A 26323-nucleotide genomic window follows, 5' to 3' on the forward strand; every position below is an offset into this window, starting at 1 on the left:
AATGTCCATCAGGTTTTTGATTCCCCAGTCAAGTTACTGATTCGTCCGCCAGTCCAGATGGTGGCGCTGCAATCTGGGAAGCAAACCGGAAGGACAACGACGACCGTACAACGATAAACACGACAAAAGTGATGGAAGATCCCGAGTTTGACGAGTTAATCGACGAATGGTTTATTGAATCGTTAAAAACGTAAGTCACTTAGAAGGAATGGCTGGCTGTCCACATACTTTTAAGGGTTAACGGTTTTTTTTAAACCTTAAAGCACCGCAAGGAAATGCGAGTAAGTTGGCGTGCTAATTTTAGCACGAGGACGTGCGCGGTTTTTCTCGTTGAACTCCGCTCAAAATTGGTTTTATGTTTTGCAAAGCATCTACTCATAACGAGTGATTCTTTTATTCCACCAAGTTAAAAGGTATTTTAGGTTTTAATAGCACCTAATGATGATCGGCTTGATTTTCCCCGTGATATCTGGCTTTGCTTATTTATTTATGTATTTATTTATTTATGTATTTATTGTTCGCGTTAGCTTTGGAGGTGTGCGACTTTATGGCTTGAACGCCACTCGGAATTAATGTAAAGTTTGATAAACCTGTATTTATCATGATTATTTTCTATATTATATTATATTATATTATATTGTATTATCTCCTGTCAGCCCATCCCATTCTTTAACTACATCTGTTATATAGTTCTTACTTCTGCCGCTGATAATAGACTTTTAAGATGACATTTGCTTTATTAATGGCTCAAATGGCTTCCATCTCTTCAAAGCTAACGTTATTGATTAAAAAAAAAAAAAAAGTCGTGCCACAATGTTGAAATTGAGTAATTTTTGAAAAAATATTTATTCAGGAAAACTCATCAGCCTGTCTTGTCTGTGTTGTGCAGTTACAGAGACCTTCATGTGTATCAGCTGGAGTTTCCCACCCGAGTCATTGAGTGGACTTCAGGGAAAAGTGAGTAAATCCATTTACTAAAGACATTTCGCTTATTGTTAGAAAAAAATGGACTGGACGTATGGGCCTGGCGCACCTGGCGATCACCAAAATCCCGGCAACTACCCCACCGGTGGAAACATGCCGAGCAGCTACGGGTACGAAATATCCTCCAATCATCCTCCTCCTGGATTCCACTGCGCTTTCCCTCCTCCACAACATCCTCCTCCTTTTGGCTACTTCCCCAACGTTCCACCTCCGCTTCCGACCTATCCACCAGTGGTCCAGAATTTTAACTGGAATCCGCCAAAAAAACACTTTCAGGCACCAAGTGAGATTTGTCCTGAGTCTCCCGTGGATGAAAAAGCTCTCCAGAGGAAGCAGGATGAACAATGGCTAAGTCATTTCTTACAAAGAAGATCCAGAGAGACTAAGGAAGATGCTCAGATGCCGCAGTCTGCATCACCTCCGGATTTCGGAGTCACCTTGCGCGACGCCGCTGGTCTTGTGTCCCGGCTGTCCGAGTCTTGCCGAAACCTAACAGACAATCTGCATGAGGACGACGCCTGGGCAGCCTCTTACGGCGATGCCTTGCGCCTAAAACGGGACCTCCAGGATAAACTGTCGAGCCTGGCGAATGGATTAGAAGCAAAAAAACGTCATGTGGCAAAGGTGCGAGGGCGGCGGCTTAAAAGCAGGCAAAAAGCACAGATGTTCCAAGCAGAGCGTGAGGCACGGCGAGCGGAGAAGGAGACTGCTGTGGACAAATGGCGGCTGCGACAAATCCACCAAGTGGAGGAGGAAAAGAAGGAACGCGAGCTGAAACTGGCGGCCGATTCAGTTCTGTGCGAGGTGCGCAAGAAGCAGAGCGACATCAAGCGCATGCAGGACGTCCTGCGCTCGCTGGAGAAGCTGCGGCGCCTGCGCAAGGACGCCGCCGCCCGCAGGGGCGTGAGCGCCGGCGAGGACGAGGACGCGGCCTTCCAGGGTCAACTGGACCAGCTGCGGCGCGTCACCAAGGCCAGGACGCTCATCTACACGACGGAGGAGAAGGCGCTGACGGTGATGCTGGACAGCGTGCAGGAGGAAGAGCGGCGGGCGCTCAGGAAGGACCGCGAGAGGCGGCAAAAGCACAAAATGGACGTCTTGCTTTTCGGCGAGGAGCCGCCCGTCGACGCCGCCCTGCTGCCATTTACGGAGTACTACGCCCAAGCCGAGTCCTCGCTGCACGCTTTGCTTCACGTGCGGCGACAGTGGGACGTCTTCCTAGTGCCGGATGATCATTGTGACGGGACCGCCATCCCGCCGGGATGGATCTTGCCCCAGGCGCCGTCCAACCCGGCCTGGGCAGTCGCTCTGGTCGATTGATGACAACCAACTCGTGTGATGATGTTGTTGTTGTTGTTGTTTTTTCTTGTTCTTTGCAACTTCATCACAGGAGGTTACCACTCGAGATGTAGCTAAACATTATTTTAATTCGGGATGAGCGAGTACTGCTATCAGGCTGATACTGGCCTTATATCATGATATGGGGTATCGTGAAGAATGCAGATACCACCTACCGATACTTAGAACAAAAAATACATAAATCTGATATCAAGTCTTCCTTGCCCGTATTTAGTGCTGTAGTGTGGCCATATTGGTTCATCATCATGTGTACCAGAAAAAGGTCTTCACAATTGTTTGTCCTAAAATAAAAAGCACCCACTACTTTAATGTTCTTGAGTTCAAGTTATTTGACAAACTAGTGTATTTGGAAACTTTATTTAAAAAAAAAAAAAAAAAAGTTCTGGAAATTCTCTGAATTTTTCAAGTTTTCTGGACAATTTAAGATTTTTTTTTTTATTATTAGGGCAGGTTTAATTGTATTTATGCAGCAAATTCAAATTTTTTTTAAATTCACGTTTTGAATATTTACTTTTCTTGGTAGATTTTATTTTTTTACTGTAAGCTTTGCATCATCAAAGAGATCAAGCCATTTTCAACACTTCACACAGATCAATAATTTGTGGGGGGAAAAAAAGCATAAATGTGGACTGACCAGTCGTGTAGATTAATGAAAACTAATTTTACAAAATTTTATCAGAGGGGATTTGGGCTTTATGCCAGCTTTTAGTTGTTGTGGTAATTTGGTCCACATGGGGGTGCTGTGTGCCTACAAAATAAAATATTCACCCCCCTATAGGTGTGATGTAGTTTTACTCGAGCTCCACCCACATTATGCAAATATGACAACAGGGTGCTTATTTCAATTTGTTTGTCTACAGCCATCTGTGTGGCAGGTTACAACAAGTCCACCAAAAATGAAATTTTGGAGCTCTGTTTGCCTCAAAAACTCTTTGCTGAAGAAAACAAGGTAAACAAACTAATAATAATAATACAATCTGTGTGGCATACATGGAGTTTGTAATCAAAAGTGTGTGCATGTCCGTACTTGAATGTTTGTTTTGTGTGTTTCCACGCGTTTGTTCCTTCCCCTTTGAATGGATGATGATGCGTTCAGGGTCTCTGTGCTGAGCGGGATTTCAAAGTGCTCCACGGTGGATTTTCTCCAGGTCCTGTCAGTGTCCTCAAACATGTCCCGGGAACGAGGTCAGCAGAAGTCCTAACGTTAACATTTCCTGTCTTCATTTTAAAAGTCTGACTAATTTGTGCTGTTTTATTTTGGAAGGCTTATTGTGACCAACGACGGGCTGACCTCCGACCTGCAGGTCTGGAACCTCGGGGGCGATGACAGTGGTAAGTTCACTATGATGTTATCAAAGTTAGCATGAATTAGGCATGAGCTGACGCTGGTTTTGTGCGTGCTTGTGTGTCTCAGACGTCATCACAAAGGTGGCGAGCGTCCAAGGTTCGAAGGGAAGCACAGGTGGCGTCAAGATGGCGGCCAGACTTTCACCGCAGCCGGAGGTTCTTCACGGGTGTCGGGTTGGTGACGTCAGGCTGACGCAGCTCACCACAGGACAGACGCTCTACCAGCTCGGTAAACATTTAGACGGCCGGACATTTGGGTCAGTCGGAATCATGTTTGCGATCTGCTGGTGACGCTGCTGTACAATTTCAAGTTTACGGAAGGTCAACTTCCAATCTCAAAGTTTCCTTCCTAGTTTTTTTGTTTTGTTTTGGTCAGTAGTATTGGACAAAAAAAAAAACTTATGGATTTTTTTTTTCACATCTCACTAATCCATACATAGCTCACCACAAACACACAAAAAGGGGGGGGGAAAATCACCCCTGAAAATTTTATTGTGGTAGATTCTCACGTTGTGTTTTTATGCCCCCAAAATTTTGTGAATGCTTAATTTTTTTTTTAATCCTCGAAAATTTTGTCCCGGATTTTTTTATTGTTATTTTTTTACACACTGAAAATTTGGCTGTGGAAGATTCTTAATATTTTCTGCTTTTTATTTATTTATTTTTCTCCACAAATTTTGTTTTGAAAAATTGACGAAATTAGATTTTTATTTTTATTTTTACTTAAAACTTAGCGAGATTTTTTGAAGATTCTTTTAATTCCAATTTTTATTAAATAATTTTAGATTTTCCAAATGTTTTGCAGATTTGCGTATTTGTGGCCTTTTTCTTTGAATTTTAGATGTAGAAGATTTTTTTTGTTTGTTTAATATGCCCTCACCCCTATGCACTTTAATGGTTGTCCTCAGTTATTATGCAGATTTTTGCAATTCACAGGCCAGCTGTGTACCTACCTATCACCCATGAATCTGTACTAGATATATTTTCATAGATTCTCAAGTTTTTTTCATTTTTAGTCATAATAAATTATAATAAATTATTTATATAGAGCAATTTTAAGGACAAATCTTGCAGATCAGAATTAAATTAATTACTCCGAAGAGTTTTGTGGAAATTACACTTTGACTGCCAGGCATTTTCAGAAAAGATCACTTCATAGTGCCAGCTGATTTACAGCATTTTGACTGATGTTTCAAGGTCCACAGAAAATTGTGTGTTAGGACTATGCAAACCCGGAGACTACCAAATGAAAGATTGAAGTCTCATCTTTCATAAGAAAAAAAAAGTATGTTTTTATCTTATTCCGCTTTTCCATAATCTGCAGTAGAAAACAGGTTGGTTTGAGATGACGCAAAAGAGAGTCATCACTGCCATCTAATGCCCATAGTTAGTCGTTACAGTACAGGATCAGTTTAAAACTGAGACCACAGCTGGCCAAGGCTTTACTCCGTAAATTCCCATTAAAAGCGTAGTTTTCGGGAATTCCCGTCGGTGGCGCTATACGGTCGGGTTATACCGTTCGGGAATTCCCGAACCTGGCAGACAAAGAGTTAAGGTGGAAAATATATCGGTATGTGTATTTTTTGCTGTTATAATTGAAAGTATTTGTATTTTCTGTTTTCGGCCCCTGATAGGTTTCTGTTTCCCTTTTGTCTGAGCAGCATCAACCTGTGAGGAGAGTCTGACCAGTTTCCACTTTGTAAACGACGCCATCTTCCTGGCCGCCTGCGCCAACGGCGACGTTCTCACCGTGGACACGCGGACATCGTCGCCTCCACAACTGGCGCTTGCTCCCTCAATGGCTGATTCCTCCAGCGTGTGGTGGGCGGGCGCATTCGAGTCCAAGCTGGTCCGCGTGTCGTCATCCGGGCTAGCGGCGGTGTCGGATACCAGGAGCCCGGCGAGCATCGTGTGTCGGGCTAAGCTAGCGGTCGACAAGCCGCATCGTGACCCGGATGACATCAGCGTGTCGTGTGCACCGGCGCTGGGCGACGTCATTGCCGTGTCAGGTTTGTCACATTTGATCAAAGTGCTTAAGATGGGTGCTCTCTTAATATTAACATTTTTATTATTTTCAGGTTTCAGCGGCGTGGTCCAAATATACGACACGTCCTCATGGGGGTCGGAGCCTCGTGACACCGATCCCCTTTTTGAGCACCGCGGCCACGCCGTGTGCTCTCCGCAGTCGTCCAGTCAAGCTGAAGGTGGCGCCGTTGCCGTCACTTGTCACGTTTGGCATCCCAAAGAATCCAGGACGCTTGTGTCCGCTGCCGACGACGCGTCACTACACGTGTGGGACTGGATCGGCCAGTCGGATGGCAGGTGACACACGGGCGAAACGGCTTGCTTTTGTTAGTTGGCTCTCAAAGCACAACACCACACGGAATTTTCATTTAGCAGATACACTTTTCATATTGAAGCATAATTAGCGTGCAATCAAAACTGAATTAAAAAGACACACAAGTAACGTTTAGGTTTTTCATTCTCTTCTTTAAAACAAGTAGAATTCATTCATTAATCTCAGTTTACATTCCGATTGAAGCCCTTTTTTTTTCTAGACAGATTTTAACCAACATTAAAAAGACAAAACAATTCAGCCATGTAGGAAGATGAAATTTCATTGGTGCAGCATTCAGGAAGCAGTTAGTGTATCAACTTGACAATACATAATCACTAGTCAAAATCATCATCATAAAAGCACTCATTTGCAATCGAGCTTAAGTGGTATCATGACCCGTTAACACATCTAACGGACGGACAACAAAGCAAAGATTTGTCTAGAAAATCAACACAGGAGCAATAAGCATGACAAAGGTCCACCTCAACACTGAATTTCAAACAAATCAAAAGGAAAAAAAAATCCCTTTTTTCTTTAGCTGCTTTCAAACGTCACTTATTTTTGTTTGACATTATATTAGAAATACATTAGGGAAAAGAAAACAATGCTACAAAAATAGTCCTTAGATTCTTCAAAAATATTATTTCAATTATTTTTTTCCAAGAAAATATTTTTTTTAAGTGTTTATTTTGACAGAAAAAGTAATTTGAGAATTGTCATAATCTAACTGTAGTCATATTGTTCAGAGTAAAATTCCGTTCTATTCTCAATAGTATTTTCTTTTTTAAGAAAATAAGTCATTCCAATGACAAAAATATGAGAATAAGGTTGTATTTTGCTCAACACAAGTTGGGGGGAAAAAATCTGAGTCTAAAAAAATATATATACATGTGTGAAGTGTGACCTTTTTTTTTCCTTCGAGAAAAATAATAGTAATTTGTGTTTTTGTTTTGTTTTTTTAAGGAAAAAAATTAAGTTTACAAGAATTGGGCTTTTTAATTTTGACAATACAAATGTCATCTGAGGTTTTTTTTTTATTAGAAAGTTACAATCTTAAGTTTTTTTCTAGAAAAATATCAATCTTATAAAAATAAAGGCTTTTTTTTCAGGAAAAATTATAATATTAAAGTTACTTTTCAACAAAGAAATGCACCATTCGCTGAATGGGTTCTCAAGTGAAAAAAAAAGAATCTGAGATTAGAGTTGAGTCTACTGAAAATTTTCCTTTTTAAAAGAAGCCTTTATTCTCGTAAAGTTACAATACATATTGCTTTTCGTTTTCCAGTGAGCTAATACTCCTTGATAACAGACAGGTGATTACAAATTCACATATTAACACAAATTATGTACATTAGTTTGATTGGTTATTCATTGAGTAGCCACAAATAGATAAGCTTTTGCCCATTGCCTTAACAAAAACTAACAAGAGTAAATGGTGTAGTCATGGCAACTGTTGCCAAGATGTTTAGCAAGCACCAAATTATTTTTTTCCTCTGAGACGGTTGGGGAGGCGTTTAGTGTGTTTATGAGGCACGAAGGTGACACAGTGGAGGCACGCATGTTTCGCCACTCGAGTTGTCTGAAGCAGCCACAGGATGACATCAACTTGTACAGAAAATACTGAAGAGCAAAAACAATCGCTTCAAGAAAAAGGTGGTATTGCTTTGAGAATCTTCTCTATTTGGGGGGGAAAAAACAACTACAAAAATCTGTTTTTCCCTTGAAAAAACTAAACTTGCTCAAAAATATATCTTCTCAAATATTCTTCTTTTCGGACTTTTAAAAAAAGACTTCATGAAAAATTGAGGCTCAAAAATATGACTTGGAAAATATACTTGGTTGGTTTCTTTATATAAAAAAAATCCTGGGAAAAAAAAAAAAATTGTAGAAAAATTGACTTTTCAAATATACTGACCATCTCCCAACCCCATAAAATATGAGTTTCTTGAAAATAATTTCGGAATATTTTCTTTTAGTCGTAGAACGCTCTTGAATTAAAAAAAAAAAAAAAAAGAAGTGTACATATTTCTAAAATGCTATGTTTGAAGAAAATATGCCTTTGTTGGGGAAAAAAATGAAAATTTATCTTAACTTAAAAAAAAAAAAAAAATCCTCAAATGACTTGAAAATATTCAAAAAAATATTTCCGGGGGTGGCGAGGTAGATCTGGTCTTCAATTTTTTTGGGTGGTGGAGGGGAACTTTAAAAAAAATAAAAATAAATCACTGGGAGAATGTCAACATTTTGGAAATGATTCAACTTTAGTTTTCAAAAGACCTTAAACAATGTTTTCTCTCTAAATTAAAGACATAATCAGTTTAAGGGAACAAGTCAAAACAACTGCTTTCGAAAATATGACTTTAGAAAAAAAAAATGCATTTTCCCCACTGGGAAAATAGATTTTAAATTTAAAAAAAATAATCTGACTTTGCCACGCTTTCCCTTGAGAAAATTGTTTTTCCCTGATTTCTCTCAAAAATGGACCAAAAAAAAAAAAAGGTGACGATTTGTTGTCGAAATACCAGGCCTTTATTCCTGTAGTATTCGCTCACCCTCGTGGTTGCATCGCAGCGGCGACTGTGCGTGGTGAGCAGAGTCTGAGTTCAAAGGGCATAGGCGCGAGGTGGGGGGGCCCCTTCCCCTCAGTCGCTGCTGTCGTCGTCATCGTCGTCGTCGTCCGAGACGTCGCGGAAGTCCCCGGGCCGCCCGCCGAGCGAGTCGGAGCGCCCGCCGGCCACCAGCTGTCCGTAGCAGAACTGGCAGACGCGCACGGGCTTGGAGGACTGGCTGGGCAGCAGGTACTTCTTCTCGGAGCAGGGCCCGCACACCACGAAGCCGCACTTGCGGCAGTGGTGGCGGCGGCTGACGGGCGTGAACTTGACCTTCTGGCAGCGCATGCAGACGGCCGCCTCCGAGTCGGGCACCCAGACGGCGGCGTGCTCGCCGGCCGGCGCCTTGCCGCTCTTCTGCAGCAGCTCCTGGACGCACTTGCCGATGTGGTTCATCCACTCGGACTTCTCGGTGGCGGTGGCGGCATAGACGGCGAAGGACTTGGTGGGCGTCTTGATGAGCCAGCCGTTGCGCAGCTCGCCCTCGTCGGGCACCGTGTCGATGGTGACGCTCTCCAGTGGGATGATGTGCTGCTTGTTGTACTTCTTCTTCTGCAGCACGATGTTGCCGTACACTAGGATGTCGTTGAAGAGGAAGAACTGGCGCGCCTTGGGCTTCTTGCGGCACAGTTTGGTGAGGACTCCCTCGCCGATTAGCACGCGGCCCGGGATGGCCAGGGGCTGGCCCGCCGCCCCGAAGCAGCCCTCCACCACCGAGATCCGCTTGGAGTTGGCCTCGCTGTTGGCCAGCCGGTCCACCATCTTGGCCTGGCCTGCGCCAACAAAATAAAATTAGCTTACGTTATGCAAATGGTCGACACGGATCACAATGCCTGGTCTGAGCTATGTTGGAGTGAGTGGAGGAGCCCGATTTAGACAAAACTTGGGCTTAGCTGCCATCTTGTGGGATCTTACTTCCAGGGAATGATGGTGAAGTGAGCCGAGGCTCTTCATTTGGACAAATGGGAGTACTTTGGCGCCATCTCGTGGCACCAATAAACTATTTTGAAGTGCGATAACACACTTCATTTCGACAAGAGTACTTTGACGCCATCTTGTGGCACCAAGCCACTATGTGGAAGCGCGATAAGGCACTTCATTTAGACAAAAAGAGTACTTTGATGCCAACTTGTCTCACCAAGCAACTATGTTGAATTGAGTTAAGAAGCCTCATTTCGACAAATGTAGTGCTTTGCTGGCATCTTGTTCCCAGGGAATGATGGTAAAGTGAGCTGAAGAACATCATTTAGACAAAAAGTAGCGCTCTGCCGCCAGCTTGTGGCATCTCTATAGGCAACCTTCTTGTAAGGGGGCATCCATTAATTGCAGACCAGTTCTGGTCATTGGCATTCCACGCAAGCCCCCGCTCACAAGAGCGCTATGCTAATGAGCGCGGCCGTGTTTAGCCACCCTAGTGACATGCACATTAATCCACTACAGCGGTCGCCTGAGGACACACATTTGGGCCTTGAGAGAGCGAGCAAGTGACACTTGCTAGTGATCCATCCTAGGGACGAGCTCTATTGTAGCAAACACTAAAACGTTAGCCACCCGATTGTAACACCTTTTAATAAGTAACTCGTGTTTTTTCCATGGCCTCTGTTATCACAAATTTTCACCATAACTGTTTACGTATATTACGTTTGTAATGTTTGTGGTCTTTGCTAGCAAACTACGCTAATTACCTACGCTAAGCTATTTCAAAATGTGACCCCAAAAATGTGTTCATACGAACCCACAAACATGACAACCGTGCCTGTTGGTTGACACGAGGAGCGCCATGTGCATGCTAACGAGGCGTTAGCGTGGACATCTGAGGTGTCAACAAGAGCCGCACGCAATAAGAATAATTAGCAGCTCTGAAGAGACCGCACCAACAGTCTTCAAAAGGCTTGTTGAGGAGTCTTTCCGCACCTTTGGCCGCTTCGCACGGAAGACCGTCGCGTGGTTGCTAGATAACGGCGGAAGCAATTATTGATTGGCATCATGCGGCAAGCGTCGTCACGTTGTGAAATTGTTTGAAACAAAAATGGGAACAAAGGGACAAAGGATTCTTTTTTTTTTTTTTTTTAAGCGACTCCACTGTTATAATTAAGGTCTTTGAAGGTTTTTTTTTTTTTTAAAACAGATTATTCATACTTAATTAATGAGCCAGAGTCACTTTTGGCCTTCTAAGCAGCTTGCCGCCATGTTGTCATTGGTTTGAATTTAGTTGTTCGACCCGTAGATGGGAGAACATCATGTTGTGAAGCGTAATCATCTGAATTAACAAATCTCCAGATTTTTTCATTGCGACTCATCAGGATTGTGACTTGAATTAGAGTGGCATGAAGGCCAAAAGTTTAGCCCTCAAAAAGCCATTTGACTAACCAAAATGAGTTTTGTTTTGTTTTTTATGAGTAAAAGATATACACTATCATCCATCCAACCATTTTCTTGACCTCTTATTCCTCACAAGGGTCGTGGGGGTGCTGGAGCCTATCTCAGCTGGCTATGGGCAGATTGATAACGTTTATGGGACATTTGAGTTGTCAGCTCCACACGGTCGGAGGCGGAGCTTGACCAAACTTTTAAAAGAGCCTGAAGGAAAACGTCAAGTATTACAAAACTTGTGCGTTGTAGTGATCCACGTTGAAATTGAAGGCATGTTTCAGCGGAACCATTTTTTCTTGTCGTTCAGAGCCTCAAGCAGTTTTTTTTTTTTTTAATTTACGTCAAGTTGTAACACAGCTCAACAATCAAGCCAACTGATTGGCCGACACATGTCCAAACATGTCTTTGGATCATTACGGATTATTGGGTGCAATATTTTGTTGAAATCCACCCTTGTTGTTCTGTGCTTCAATACGACAACTCACAGGTCACTTCATTAGGTACACCACACAATAATATGCTAAACGTGTACAATAGGTTTGTTCTTGGTGGCGGTTATCACTCAGATTAGTCGTTGCTGTCTACTAGGAATAAACATTGTTGAATGAACACCTGGTCACTTTTGGTTTCCCACTTAAAGTACTGCCTGTATACTTAGTAAAGGTCTTACCATGGCAACAGTAAGTTACAGTCACAGTACTAGTGTACTATGAACGACTGGTGCCTTGTAATCTGCAGCCATTTATACACACTGACATATTGGATTATGATTACACAAGGAGCTCTGCTGGAACGGGAAAAGGGGAGTGGAGGAGGGCAGGAAAGGCGTTGAGACGCTCAGGTAGATGATTGAAGACTGCCTCGCCCTCCTCACCTGCAGTAAAAACACTTTCCCAGAAAGTTTATTGTTTTATAGTAGACTGAGCTGTAAAATGACCACATTGATGTTCCTCACAATTGAAGCAGGAAATGATAACCTACATTGAAACTGCACAAATGCACATTTCCTCAAATCTCTTGCTAATTTGTTCATAATTAAGCTATTTCATCGCTAGTGAGTGTGACACCCAGAAAAAGCAAAAAGTCTGAATTAATTGGAGACACATTGGGCAACTAATAGAAGTGATTGGAGAGAATATTTTGAGCATAAAGCTCTTTGTAAGACGCATATTTGTGGACGCTAAGTAGCTTAGCAGCCCCCAGCCTGCCTACCAGGCTCCCTGGGGAAGGTACGACTTCTTTTTTTCTCTCTCTAATGCAACTTGCTGAGCTGCAACTTCCCTTTTGAAACAGGAAGACGACTCAGCAGGAGTCTAGATAACACTTTCGCTACACGATTAAGTACAGAATACTGAGGAAAGGATTTAGTTTGATGTTGATCCTGAATGACGACGGGCCAATGGATGGCCTCATATCTCACATTCACATCAATTCAGAGTCTTCAGTCAAGCGATGTCAATGGAAGGTCACATATACAAACAATGGACTGGTCACCAATCAATGTCAGGGCGCTGAGACAAATTGACTGGTCGCAAGCTAATGGCAGGGCACTTATAGACAAACAATGGACTGGTCACCAGTCATCGTCAGTTGGGCTGAAAAGTGAATCAAATACAAATCATAGAATGCAATTTTCAAATGGTAAAGATAAATTGTCGGCGTCGCATGACTTCTGGGTTCATTTGTGTTCATTTTAACATAAACCTGGACCAGAACATTTATGGCTAATATATGTGATTGATTAAAAATAATCACATTAAATCGCAATATTGCGGGAAAAAGCCAATTAGATTATTTTCAACATTGCCTACTTGTCAAAGCATATATAAAGTAGTATTCACCGTGACATTACCCCCTTGTACAATTTACTCTTCCATGAAGCTACCATGTTTTTCAACATGCCAACTCCACGCAGGAAGCCGAGATTCGAACCCCGAACCTTAGAACTGTGCTAACCACTAGCGTAATATACTGACCTCAAATGAAATGACGCTTCCAATTAAGTGTTGAGCCTTAACGCAACTTTGATAATATAAACTGTCACTGTTCAACAAATAGAAACGGGAAAATTTCCATTTGACGTCCAACTTAAGACCAACTGTTGCTAACGTTAGCCTAGCCTCGCTAACTAGCCTAGCTTCGACAGAAAGTTAGCTCTTCGCCTCCATCAGTGTTTCAGTGGACTTTTTTGAACTTTTAACTTTTTAACCCGAAACTGATCAGTTTGCTCGAGTCATCGATCGTGCAAAGTTCACGAGGTGGATAAACTCGAACTCCGGTAAGAAAAGTCCAGGCTAATCGGCTAAGCTAGTAAACATTACAGTGACACATTGATAACTCAAGTAACTTTTTTTTTTTTCCCCCACAGTATAAAAGTACATACCACACTCTTTGTTTTCCTCACTCTCTCTCTCTCTCTGTCTCCTTGTTTTCCGGTGAGTATTAAAACGTAATGTGAGTGGCCGATGTGGCGAGTAAAGCTGCTGGTCCCATCAGAAAGTGTCCGTAAAAGGGGAGCCGAGCAACCACAAACTCAATACCGACAGCCGCCGCCTGCCTAGATGATGAGAGGGGAAAAAAACAACAACATGGCAGCCGAGCAACGCGATGCCTTCGGGGAACACGCGAGGGTCGGAAATTAGAACTCTAATCGGATCAGGCGCGTTTATCAACACTTAAAGGTAGGAAAACTGAGCACTAAGTTAGGTCAACAACAGCAAAGCGGGGGAAAATAACTCAAACTTTTTTGTTTTTGTAGACTTAATAAGTCCCAAGTATGCACTCTAACGTTAGTATTCTGAATGCATTCATATGTTTTTCAACACCAAGTTTGACTCCACATTTTTCCACTGACCATTCCAACTTCTAAATATCCATCTTTTTTCAGTAAATATAGGGAATTGTTTTCCCTATTCCACAAATTCCTACTTTTCCCACAATTCCACATTTTCATTTAAAATAATCCAATTAATTAAATATTCCAAATATTTGAGACAAGTTCACAATGTGACCACTAGTACTCAAAACATTCGTATCTTAAATTGATCTTTCTTGATTGAAAATAATGAAATGTCAATTAATACACTTCTAAATTAATCAAGGGCATGTAGTTTCACTTGACAGGGACTGAAAATCACTCTTGCAATTATGACAAAAATGCCGTTAGCTTACTGTGATTGGCCGGCAACTCATCAGCTCCGATAAACGTCAGCTCACCTGCGCCTCTAGTGACGATATAGAAAATGGATGGTTAACCCACTCTAGTTCTTTGTGGCTCTTATAATGTATATGTAAAGTAAATAAATAAATAAAAACATGAGCAGCTGATGCAGCATCTCTAACATTCCAACCCTCCCCTCTCCTCTCCTCATCCCCCCCCTCCGCTTTCTTGCTTTCTTGCTTGGACACGCAAGTCCAAACAAAGATGACATCACTGCACGCTCAAACGTGACTCAGAGGCCAGCCAGTGGACCGTGAGCTCGCTCGCGGTCGCGCACGCGCGCGCACACAAACACCCATCTGTCCAGCTCCGCCAGCCTGTCAGCCCCCCTCCCCCAGGCCCCCCAGCGACTCACCCAGCTGGGGTGGTGATGATGATGATGATGAGGGAGGCCCGCAGACAACAAGCAAAGCATGTCACAGTCACAGTGAATTAGCGCCACGCTCTTGGGTGGCGTGCGGGGATCGAACGCTGGCGCGTGCCGCTGTGTCATCATCTCCCCCTCACCCACTCTTCCTCTTCATCGCCGACCCGGGCTGCAATGTACACCATCAGCACGCCACAGTCAGGCGAAGCAATGTAGCAATGTCATCGTCGTCGTCATCATGTTATTCAGCAGCAGCAGCATGCACTTTACACTCCCTTTTCAACCTATATTTTTGCATGTTCTACATGCAAAATTTATTAAATAAATATTTTTGATTTTTTTTTTTCAATAAATTATACAGTATGTATTTTTAACATAGTTTTATTTGTATAAAGCATATTTAAGTAAAAATTATTTGAATTTGAAGTTATTTAAATAAAATAACTAGGGATAGACCGATTATCGGCCGGGCCGATTATCGGGTCCGATATTTGGCATTTTGACAAATATCGGCATCGGCCTTTTTGCGAATCTGAAGACTGATAAAGCTTATATCTCACTGAGAAGTGAATGCTTGCGAACGTAGCAAATTTAAGGTTTTCATCAGGATTTGTGAGATGTTCACAGACAGTTTTACTTATTGCAAATAATTTTCAAACATATTCAGACAATTTTTCACTGTCTGCCAAGATCTTTTGAAACCTTTTACGAACCCTGACAAAAACATCAAATTAGCTCCATTCACATGCACATCATTGAGATAAAGGGAACATTTCATTTATAAAATTTATTTAAATTTCCACTGTATAAAAATGATGCTGACACTGGGAACTCCCTATACTTTTATTTAAATAAAAAAAATAAAAAAAAAGCTCCCTGCATTTGTTGTTAGAATTTTTAAACAAAGCTGTTTAATGTTTAAAATTTAAAAAGGACATTTTTTAAATTTTGACGCTAATATTTTCTCTTTTACTGCAAATGAATATCGGCTTGAAATATCGGTTAGCGGTCTCCTTGACTACTACTAATCGTATCGGCATCAGCCTTGAAAAAGAACATATCGTTCTATCATTGAAAATAACCCATTCTCATTTTTAAATGTATTATTACATATTTAAATAATAAATAAATACAAAAAATATAATTTCATTTAAATCTAACCAACAGAATAGAGTCATGTTTTTTTCAATAAATTAATGGAAATAAAGTCATGTTTTTAGAGGAGGGGAAAGGCTATTGAGAATAATGTTGCATTTTTGCAAGGACTAAAAATGTTTTATTTAAAAAACAAAAATGGATATATGCATGAAATAATGACACACAAAGCACACTGTATGACACACACGAAGTATATTGAATGACACATAAAGTGCATTGAGTACAAAGCAGGTTGAATCACACAAAATACAATTAATTCATTAAACCCCAAAAACATACAAATAAATGTTTTAATACTTTGTCCTGCACTCCCGAAAACGTTTTTATATGTTTTTTTAATGTTTTTTTTTTTTAGTTCTATACTATACAGAAGGCTTTGATACAGCTTCTGACATAAAGAGGTGTCTTAAAGCAATGGTAGTTATTACAAAAAATGGTCAACAGGTGGCAGCAGAGTACAAGAGATCTGCGAGGGCCATGTTGCAACAAGCTCTTTTTGCCAATGTATTCACCAGGAATGTGAATATCAATGAAACTTCGCTATATTCTAATGCTAATTGCTACTAAACGGAAACAGATACAAATCTACTTATTTCCCTGATGAAAGAAGAGACTCTAATCTTTCTTTTGGGAGGTTCCATGTTTTTATAGCAATAGAACAGAATATTCTGCGGACCTCGCAAAATTAGTCGAAATCGCAATGAAGTACATTGAATAACACCCACACACGAAGTAGATAGAATGTCACATGCGAAGTGCACTGAGTGACACAGATACACACTGAATGTCACATATGAAGTACACTGAATTGACACATGAATACATGATACACATGAAGTGCATTGAATCACAGCTACGAAGTACATTGACGTGATATGAATAAGTGTTGCGTCATTTCTGCTCTTCATAGCGTTGCGGTTTATCCGCTGCTTTGGCGATATTCCGGCAACTGGTTGCAGCGGACGGCACACACACATCCACGCATATACACAGAACGTAATCCCGTGTTTCCCTGTGTGCGCCGTCCGGGTAATCCTTAATCCGGGAGTCACGGTGGCAAGCCCGACCAGTGAGCTAACGAGCGAGTGTACGCAGATTAAAATGTTGTGTCAGCAGCCGAAGCGAAAGATTCAACTTTGATACTCGTGTCGATGACATCATCGAGGACAGCGGCTCGCAAACTTATGACACTAAGTAGCACCTGATCTTAATTAAATACACAAAAAAAAGTTTAAATGTCAATGTGTAGTATTGTAGTAATTGTAGTTAAAAGGTAAATACAACAACTGTATTTAAAAATATATTTTAGAGGAACTGTAACATGCACAGTTTGAAGGATATGAAGTATTCTACATTTTGTCTGTGGTTGTACTTTTGCATACCACTAGAGGGAACTAGCGTACGGCACTTTATGAATCATTGCCAAAAAAAAAAAAAAACAGTAGAACTAAAAATAAGTGATCGTATGTTTGTTTTTTGTTTTTTTAAGTATAAAGTGGTACAGTGATTTACAAGTATCTCATTTTGCGAGTTTTTCGAGTTACAGGCTGCTGCTTGAATGTTTTTTTTTTTTATTCATTAAATTTATTTATTTATTTATTTATTTATTTGCATTTCGGGCAAAAGTTGGATCTCCCAGTGACTTTTCAGGCATTTCTCTGAGCTGCATCAGCTAACTTCACAACATCTGGCCGCTATCCACTTCAATCGGTTGGTTATAGTGAAAGTGAATATTTTTGTTGTTTTGTGCTCGCATTTTCAATTTTTTCTTAATGCAGACGTTTTGCCATATTTCTTCTTCTTAAAATTAAATACAACATACTTCTTAGCAATGATTTGTTGCTGTTCCATGTTTGTTAAGGTAGCAGTTGTTTGAAGGTTCAAAACTATCATAAACTTTCAACTATGATTATTTCCGTTAGCCTGTCTATGGTGGTCACATTACATGTTAGCATTAAGCTAGCAGACTTCTGTTAAGACGAAATATGTTTGCTTGAACAATTTGGAGTTTAAATATACACAACCTCTCTCTCTCTCTCTCTTTCTCTCTTTCTCTCTTTCTTTCTCTCTCAACATCCATGACATTGTGATGTATATTGATAACTAATTTACACATCTCCATAGTTACTCCCACTCACCACATTATTTTAATGTAAATGAATATTTCCCATGACTGTATCGAAACACATCTTACTGCATGTTAATTGACTTGCAGGATTGTCAAACAGTGTGAGTCCACATAATTGGGCTGGAGAGGGGGCGTTTTGTCTGTCATCATCCTCACGGTCAGCCAATAGAGGGAGCCGGAGGAGACCCTTATAAAGCTGAGCGGAGCATCGTGCATCATCATCATCATCATCCTCGTCCTCTTACAAGGATGCCGCGATGGACGTGAGCTGATGAGTGGGCTTTCTTTCTTTTGGGGGATGGGGAGGCGGAGGGTGGAGGGAGCAGGAGCCGCCACATGCATGCGTGGATGTGTGCGGGGGGCCGGTGGTGTGGGGGGCAAGATGAAGCTTCCCAGTGGCTTCTTCAAAGTGACACTCAAAGTAAGTCGAGCATCATTTATGAGGTCTTCTGAGGTCTTTTTTTTTTTTTTTTTTGAAGGGTAGGCCACACTTTAGTACACTTTTAAAATATAAAATATATAGATAGTTATAAAACCCTAACTTACGTATTGTTCTTCTATGTGTGTTATGGTGCTTGTGTTTATTTGCTTGGTAAAAAAAGAAAAAAAAAGAAGAGAAAAAAACATACAAGAGATTTCTTTAGATTCTTGTGTTTAAAAAAAAGAAACATGTGTTATTCATAAACAATTTTGCACAATCTAGTTATACTGTTATTGTGCTTGTCATCAACCTTTTTTCTGGCAATTTTGATAAAATAAATATTGAAAATGAAAAAATCAAGAAAATACAATATAATTTGTTTTATAGGCAGCCTTTCAAAAAGAATTTGAAAAAATGTAAAATAATTCATTTACAAAAATAATGGAATATTTAAATGTCACATGTAAACTAAAAATATGAATGTCTTATGTATGTATATGTGAGTATAAAGGAAAATTTAAAAAAAAGAAAAAAAAAACTAATTGTTTCATTTATTAAAAATTTAAAACAACTGAAATATGACACATTTAACATAATACAAATTAAACGTAATAAAATGAATGTAATGTTACAATTGATATACATACTAAAGTCAATAGGCTACATTTAAATAAGAAATGCAATGCAATTAATTTAATAAGTCAAATAAAATGTAGAAAATAATTATACTGTAATAGTATTTGAACAAATTTAAAATAAAATATATAGAAACTGCAATAATTTTAGTTATATTAATAATTAAAATTATATATATATATATAATTACAAAAATAATTAAAAAAATTATAATTAATAATATTACATTTTTATAAAAGCAAGTTCTGCCTTTACAAAGATTATGCAAAATTTCTAAATCTTTTGAAGTATTTATTTTTCCTTTTAAAATAAATATAAGCCACTGCACAGGTAAAATGAAATCAAATATTTGAATGTAACATTTCACAAGAATTGTCTTTTCAAAGATAATAAACACTCAGTTTTGACTGATGCACCGACACTGTCAAAGAGACATTAATGTAACAACAGATGTATTAGAATGGTTGTAGTTTTACCTATAATAGCATATTTATGCATGTTAGTAGTGGTTAATGCTTTCTCTGGGGGTGTTTTTCTTCACTGGGATTGGGGCCATGAGTCAAGGTGGAAGAATTTATAAACAGCTCCAAATATCAGTCAGTGTGAGGACAAAATGTCAGAGAATGTCAGGGGGAAAAAAATACTAGAACATCAAGTTAAATCAGAATAACCAATTTTTTAATTGTTTTAACAGTCATGGATGGAAAGTTTTGAAAGAATTCAACTTGGTCTCATTCATATCGTGAAAACGTGGCATGTGAACAGGGGTGTGTAGACTTTTGACATCAACTGTAAATGCAGCAGAAACCGATCAATGCATGTAAATAAACATAGCGCATCCGTTGTCATGCGTCTATTTGCACTGGCAGTCCGAGGAAGATGATTAGCTGGATACGAGCGAGCCTTCTGCATGAGCAGCTACATGGACGCAGGGGACTGTTTGTGTGTGCGTGCGCGTACTTGGCCGCTGGAGGAAATGAATGTGAAACGGAGATATAAGCAATGACAACGTGGGTAGAGGAGGGAGTCGTGGGGGGTTGTAGTATAGTTTGAACAGTTTGCAGCATGTACTGTATACAAGAAAGAGCTTATCACGTTAATTATAGACACAATATTACTGCTCAATGAGTCATATGTAGGTTTATAGGTTTGTGATGTGACATCATCAGTAACGAATGTTATTCGTGGCCCGGGGTGTCAAATGTGAGACTTCATGTCGCAGCGCCTCTTTTCTTTATGTCTGAGCGGATTAAAAGATGGCCCGGCCAGCTGGCTTGTGTTTACTACTACAGTCGTCCACTTAGATTATGATGTCATCGCCCATCCATCCATCCATCCAGCCAGCTCGCTTTGCCGGTCTCACGTGAGACAACAGAACAATATAAATTCCAATATTCACACCATGAAATTGCAATCATTTATCGCCAACAGTCTATTTTCTTTTTGTAGTGTTTCTTTTGGCTGCCATGTTTACAGTAAATGTATGTAAGTTTTTATTTTGTCCAATTAGATTTTATCCTCTGTGTTGCCATGTCATTCAAATATGCCCGAGACCTTGAGAATCAGTAGTCCTGACAGATGTAATTTATTTTTTGTTTTAACAATTGGTCTGTTTCATTAACCAATCAGATTTTGTTTGTCCCCACCTACTCTAGCCTTCAATGACATCAGCAGTTTTATGTCCTCTGATTGGTTGATCCGAGTAAGACAAGTTGGACTAGCAAAACATGTCCAGAAATTAAGAGGGCCCTATCCCTGCTGCTTGCATATATTGTATTGTATCCTGTACATTATTCTACAATTTAAAAAAAAATGTATGAAGGACATGGGCGCAGTAATCCAAAGGTCAAGATCATCACAGTAAACAAGCTGTTGATTATTTTGTTTTGCTCATACTTATCTACTTTTCTGTCCAAAACAACGACCTTGAGGCATTTTGCTGAAAGTATGAGGCATGTTTACCGTAGCGAGGTTCATAAATATCTGTTTAAATAGCCACCAAGTGTTGCCATTGAAACCTTAGCTTGTCAACAAAATGTCAAATTCAAGGCTGAGTACTTGTAAGAGAGAGCATAGAGTTGTGGTTGTGTTCAATGTTCCCTTCTGTTCAAGGCTGTTATTTTGCTAACGTGGATGTCTGTTAAGATTTGTTACCAAAACCACTGATCACCTAAGCTTGACTCTAACTCTGACATCTGTAACCTCTCACCCATATCCCCAACCCTGACTTTCCCTTTCTTTGTAATCCTAAACCTAATTCCCAATCTAGACATATTAGCCCCTTCACTTTTGTCTTTCTAAGCAGCCCTTAAACTGTAAACCTAAACTCAACCTGTAATATTAAACTTCTTCCCTCCTAATGCTAACCACTAACACTAACCCCAGAACTTCAACTGCAACCAGTAACACTAACCTTGACCCTCACTTCCAACCTTCACATTGGGCACGCTAGAAAAGTCATATCTCCTAACAGTTATAGCGCCTTTCCTAGCCTATATGGAAATGTCAGCGGAACAAAGAGGAATAATAATTGCCGAGCCAACATCGTTGTGCGATGGCAAGTCTCTGTAAGTCTCTAACGTAAAACTAATCTCCATAGATGGACTACAAAAAGCGCTACTTTGATCCATGTGCCATATTTATTCCAATCAGTCAATAATATGTTAGTGACCTCACTAGTCTAAACATGACATTTTGATTAGTATTACATTTGTGAAATATGAGTTATGCAACGAAATCCAACCGTTTATATCCATCTCAGGGGGCGGCCATTTTCCCACTTGCTGTTGACTGAAGATGACATCACATTTGCTCAGGGCTCAGGCAACGACCAATCACAGTTCATCTGAAGCTGAGCTGGGATTGGTTGTTACCTGAGTCCTGCGCAACTGTGATGTCATTTTCACGCGCCAGCAAGAGGCAAAATAGCTGCCTTCTGATACTGATTAAAACGGCTGGATTTTGCTGCTTAACTCATATTCCACTAATTGCCAAGATTTTTTTTTATTTTTTTTTTAGGACTTTTAGGTTGATGTGGAAATTCGCTGCCCCCAGTAGTCTCTCTTAAATGAGATTCATCACTTCTCCATAATTGTAGACTTCTCTGTCGTCTCAAGCATCTTCGTAGAGTCAGTAAACTTTGTCGGTGGCCTGTTGCTTTAAATATTGCTGCTGTAAAGGATTATGGATAACGTTTTGTAAAGGTGAGTCAGAAAGTATCTATACCAAAGGCGGGTTCAAGGTTATATTGATAGTTTTGTAGAAATTAAACAACCTTTCCTCCAAGTACTTTCAGGCAGAGCTTGGCAAAACCGTTGTTACGTCGGCCTGTCATTGTTATGTTCTGGATTTGGATCCCAAAACGCAGACACAAATAAGAGTTTTAACACTTTATTTGCATAACATCAAAACATCTGAACTAACTTGACTTGACCAGAAACAACGAGAAGGCATAGAGGAAGAGAGAAGCAGGTGGCCAGCTGGACAGAGGAATAATCCGACAAACGCACACTTCTCGTTTTGGTTTAAAGTGAATCGATCGGATTGGCAGTGGCTAGACATGTGGGTAACAAGACTGACATGGAATTATCTGATTGGCTGTTGACCAGGTAAAAAGATTAAAGATTCTTGACTTCACATAGGTAATGACATCACATAGCTTAAAACCAGTTGAACTCAGATGATGGTTACGTCAGTTCAGAACAGACACTTGACCGTACGGTCATGACCCGAACATAACCCTGGCCCCAAATAACACACAGACGAAACACGGTCATGACAGTCATTGACGGATGTCCACCTTTTGGCGAGTGTCTTATGACACGAAGCCTCGAGAAAATACACGGACTGAGCACCAACTGAGTGAGTACAGATAGTCCTTCTCAGTACATGTATTTTTATAAAGTTTCGTATCAGTTCATAAACCCAAGTCCTTACAGTTACCCAAACCGATGTTCTCGCTAACTATAACCAGTCACCTATCTCTTAATCCCCGTTCGTGGTTTCCTTTCAGGTGCTAATGTGAACGTCCAGCCTCTCCAATGATTGACACCGGCCCGCCGAGCATGCAGGACAGCGCGGAGGCGGCGCAGTGCACCGTGTGCTGCTGCACGCTGACCAACAAAATCCTGATGGTGGTCTTCATGGCGCTGCTGATCCTGGCCATCCTCTTAGGCAACCTGCTGACCCTGGCGGTGGTCCTGGGCACCAAGCACTTCCGCACGCCGCAGGGCTACCTAAAAGCTTCGTTGGCGGCGGCCGACCTGGCGGTGGGCGTCTTCGTGGTGCCTCTGTCCGTCTACGCCGAAGTCTACCTCATGGCCGGCGATTCCGCGCCCGAGTGGGTGGCTCACACCTCGCAGTCGGTCAGCTTTCACCCGTGCACCGTCATCGGACCCGTCTTCGCGGGGTGCACACTCGTCTCCATCACCACCATCTTCCTGATGACAATCGAGCGTAGCATCGCCGTGCTGAGACCTCTGCATAAGGACTCGGTGATCACGCGCAAACGGACCACCGTCCTCATCGTGCTCTCCTGGCTGGGGAGCTTCTTCCTAGCCACGTCACCCTTGCTGTTCAGTCGCGAGATCGTCCTGGAGTACAACACCTGCAGTCGCATGTGCAACTATGCCCTGGGAACCGTCGGCGAGTTCCCTTCGCAGGCCTGGAACATCCTGCTACTCTTCCCAGCCTTCGACTTCACCCTGCTGGGCGGCACTGTGGCCATCAACATCATCTCGTTGTCCAGCATTCGCCAGCACTCCAAGCGCAGAAAGCACCTGGCGGAGGCCGAGTGCCAGAAAGCCAGCAAGCCCACCTTCTCCGACATCAAGGCAGCCAAGACCATCGGGACTCTGACGGTCGCTTTTACCGCATCCTTCACGCCCATTGCGGTATTCGTGGTGGGCAACGTTCTGGGCAACGAGTGGTGCAACTTCTCTTTCTTCGCCTTCTGGATTTTGGCAACTAACAGCTGCTGTAATGTGATCATTTATAGCGTACGCGATCACAAGTTTCGGCTGTATGCACAGAAATTTCTGTTAAGAGACGGCAACAAGAGTTGTAGACAGACTTGACTTTTCTTATTTTTTGTCAAGTGTGCATGTCTGTCATGTGGACTGCTCAACGTATCGTCTTGAAATGCTTAGGACTTGAACTTTTTGGGAGTAGGTTCAAAGGGGTATTGATGATGGTGGTTGGTAGGGAATGTTCGGCAAAGTTGTTGATGGGTGCGTGCAGTCAATTGTTTGGCCTCTTCTAACCCAACCAGTGAGACTAATTTCTGATCCTACCAAACGTTAACTCCCTTTTACCTCAATGAAAAAGACCACCTTCAACTTTTACCTAACCCCTATCCTATCCCTCCTAACCTGAACCCTAACTCACATCCCTTCAGAGGTGGCAAATCTAGGTCCTGAAAGTAAAAACCTTGCCACAGTTTGGCTTTAGCCCCAGGTGCTAGCTAGTGAGCTCCCGAGCTAGCTTCCTGGGTGCTCGTTTACCTGCTAGGGAGCTAGCTTGCTCGCTAGCACAATGGGTTAAAGTCAAACTGTGGCAAGGTTTTTTTGCTTTCTGGACCTGGATTTGCCACCTCTGCATCCCTCCTTAACTTAACCCAGGAATGGGAGACTTTGATCCTTGCAGGCAATATCCTGCATGTTTTAGATGGTTCCCTCCTCCAACACACCTCAGCAAGCTCTGCAGAAGCCTGATAACGATTTTTGATTATTTGAAGTGGCCCTCAAGCTGCCCATTCCTGACTTAACTAGTATCCTACCGACAATGCAAAAAAATATTTCTTTGAATATTCACACATATTTTCCTTCTGTGCTCATACCCTCTTTATGAACTACACTATTACAGAACAAAACCCCTGATCCCCAACCTTTTACTCTACACCCTAACCCTATTCTGTCCTAACCCTAACCACTTTTTCGTCATAACAAAAGTGTTCATGCTTGGCAAATCCGTTTTGGGAAAGTTGACTTGCTGAACATTCATTTCCTTTTCATACATAATGGGACTCTTAAATGGCTTTCATGAGGTGGGAGGGATGTTTGTCTTGTTTTCTGTGAAGCTGTGCTAAATCTGTGGAATGGTTCTTCGTTTGAGTTCAATAAAAAGTGTGACACAGAGCAACTTTTCTCATCCATGTCTCATGTAAATATTTCAACTGCAAAACAGTTCCGACTACTCAGAAGGAAAAAAAAAAAAAAGTATGGGCAACAGTATTGGGCTTTTGGGTGAATTTTCAGGTGTTTGATCCATGATAATGTCCAAGGACATTCAATTCAACGCTCTTCTGTGATTCTTCCAGTCTCTGACTACAAACAGGATGTATGAAAATACTCCACAGTTGGACAAAAATTGGAGGAAAGTCAAATTGAGTTTACCTGTAACGGTCATCGAGCATTTTAGGTTCATCTCATCATTTTACCAGAAAGCCCATTATCGATATTTATGTTTATGTACAGCACTTTGTACACAGCAATGCCTGTTCTTAAAGCGCTTTATCAATAAAGTTGAGTTGAGTTGAGAAACAGTTACTGTTTTAGTCCAAGTGTCTTTCAGATCTAGTAATGGGACAGTTAAGTTCAAGGTATATCGCAGATTTAAAAAGTCCACTTCAAAACAGCAAAAACTTTCTATCTGTGGTATTAGCTGGGTATTTTTTATATATATTTTTTAGTTGTCAGTGCAGACAAGGCGACAGGACACCTTCCAATCGGTGAAATAATGTGATAGCTACCAAGGCAGATAACTAGCTAGCAAGCAGAGCTAACATGTTCATTTCCACTTTGACTTTACAAGTACTTTTAATATCGCACTACATTTTGATTATTATTTAGAAAAGTTCAATTGTTAATTCCTGTTTTACATTTTATGTTTATGACGCATTTAATGCGTTCAATGAAAAAAAAAAAAGTTGTTAGCCCAACATCCTAAAACAATACATTTTAGAGCTGTAGTTGCGACTGTGCTACCGTGAAACTACAATATTTACAATCTGATAACAGCCCGTGCTTAGTGGTCTTTTAAGAAACTTCTTGTTCCTGTGGGAGCTTCCACCAAGATTAACTGCAAAACTGCTCTCAAGGGCAGCGAGTCAGCGTAAAAACTTATGCACTGCAGCATCAAAAGACAACTCCAGACACTTTCCCGGCCATTAGGGCAAAGCGCTCGACCCCTAAAGTCCACTCACACTTGATCAGGTGAGAGTTGGTGACGGCCCAATTAAAAGCCTTTGATAGCTACGACTAAGCCACAAAGCGCATTTCATGTTGTACTATTTCAACTTGGCACAGGAAGAAATGACAAAATGTCTTTTCAGTGTTCTCAACATCTTCGAAACTACGTTCATCTAAGGTTGTTGCCAATTTTGTT

The 26323-nt window shown here is 41.1% G+C and overlaps 2 protein-coding genes across 10 annotated transcripts; one reads left to right on the plus strand and one right to left on the minus strand.

The window, feature by feature from the left end:
- Positions 1–8: 8 nt before the first annotated feature.
- Positions 9–25438, plus strand: LOC144021976 (integrator complex assembly factor WDR73). 9 transcript variants are annotated; one of them, XM_077526309.1, is made up of 9 exons: positions 9–190; positions 890–957; positions 3204–3292; positions 3440–3528; positions 3608–3675; positions 3758–3919; positions 5352–5699; positions 5769–6012; positions 22953–23099. In XM_077526309.1, the coding sequence occupies exons 1-9, from the start codon at positions 132–134 to the stop codon at positions 22957–22959; spliced, it is 1134 nt and encodes a 377-aa protein (XP_077382435.1). In that variant the 5' UTR covers positions 9–131; the 3' UTR covers positions 22960–23099. The 9 variants fall into 9 exon arrangements, with proteins under 9 accessions (XP_077382435.1, XP_077382434.1, XP_077382433.1 ...); XM_077526308.1 differs by lacking the exon at positions 22953–23099 and adding an exon at positions 17971–18108; XM_077526307.1 differs by lacking the exon at positions 22953–23099 and adding an exon at positions 14424–17959.
- plekhf2 (pleckstrin homology domain containing, family F (with FYVE domain) member 2) lies at positions 6160–14306 on the minus strand. Its single transcript, XM_077526321.1, has 3 exons — positions 14182–14306; positions 13394–13567; positions 6160–9410 (listed from the first exon to the last, which is right to left on the minus strand). The coding sequence occupies exon 3, from the start codon at positions 9397–9399 to the stop codon at positions 8671–8673; it is 729 nt and encodes a 242-aa protein (XP_077382447.1). The 5' UTR covers positions 9400–9410; positions 13394–13567; positions 14182–14306; the 3' UTR covers positions 6160–8670.
- Positions 25439–26323: the final 885 nt, after the last annotated feature.

This window comes from Festucalex cinctus, chromosome 7 (assembly GCF_051991245.1).
Source record: "Festucalex cinctus isolate MCC-2025b chromosome 7, RoL_Fcin_1.0, whole genome shotgun sequence".
Taxonomy (NCBI): Eukaryota; Metazoa; Chordata; class Actinopteri; order Syngnathiformes; family Syngnathidae; genus Festucalex; species Festucalex cinctus.

What these genes read in the sequence shown, in the direction of transcription:
- plekhf2 (XM_077526321.1), bottom strand. Translation starts at nt 9,399, where the DNA reads ATGGTGGACCGGCTGGCCAACAGCGAGGCCAACTCCAAGCGGATCTCG.
- LOC144021976 (XM_077526305.1), top strand. Translation starts at nt 1,006, where the DNA reads ATGGACTGGACGTATGGGCCTGGCGCACCTGGCGATCACCAAAATCCC.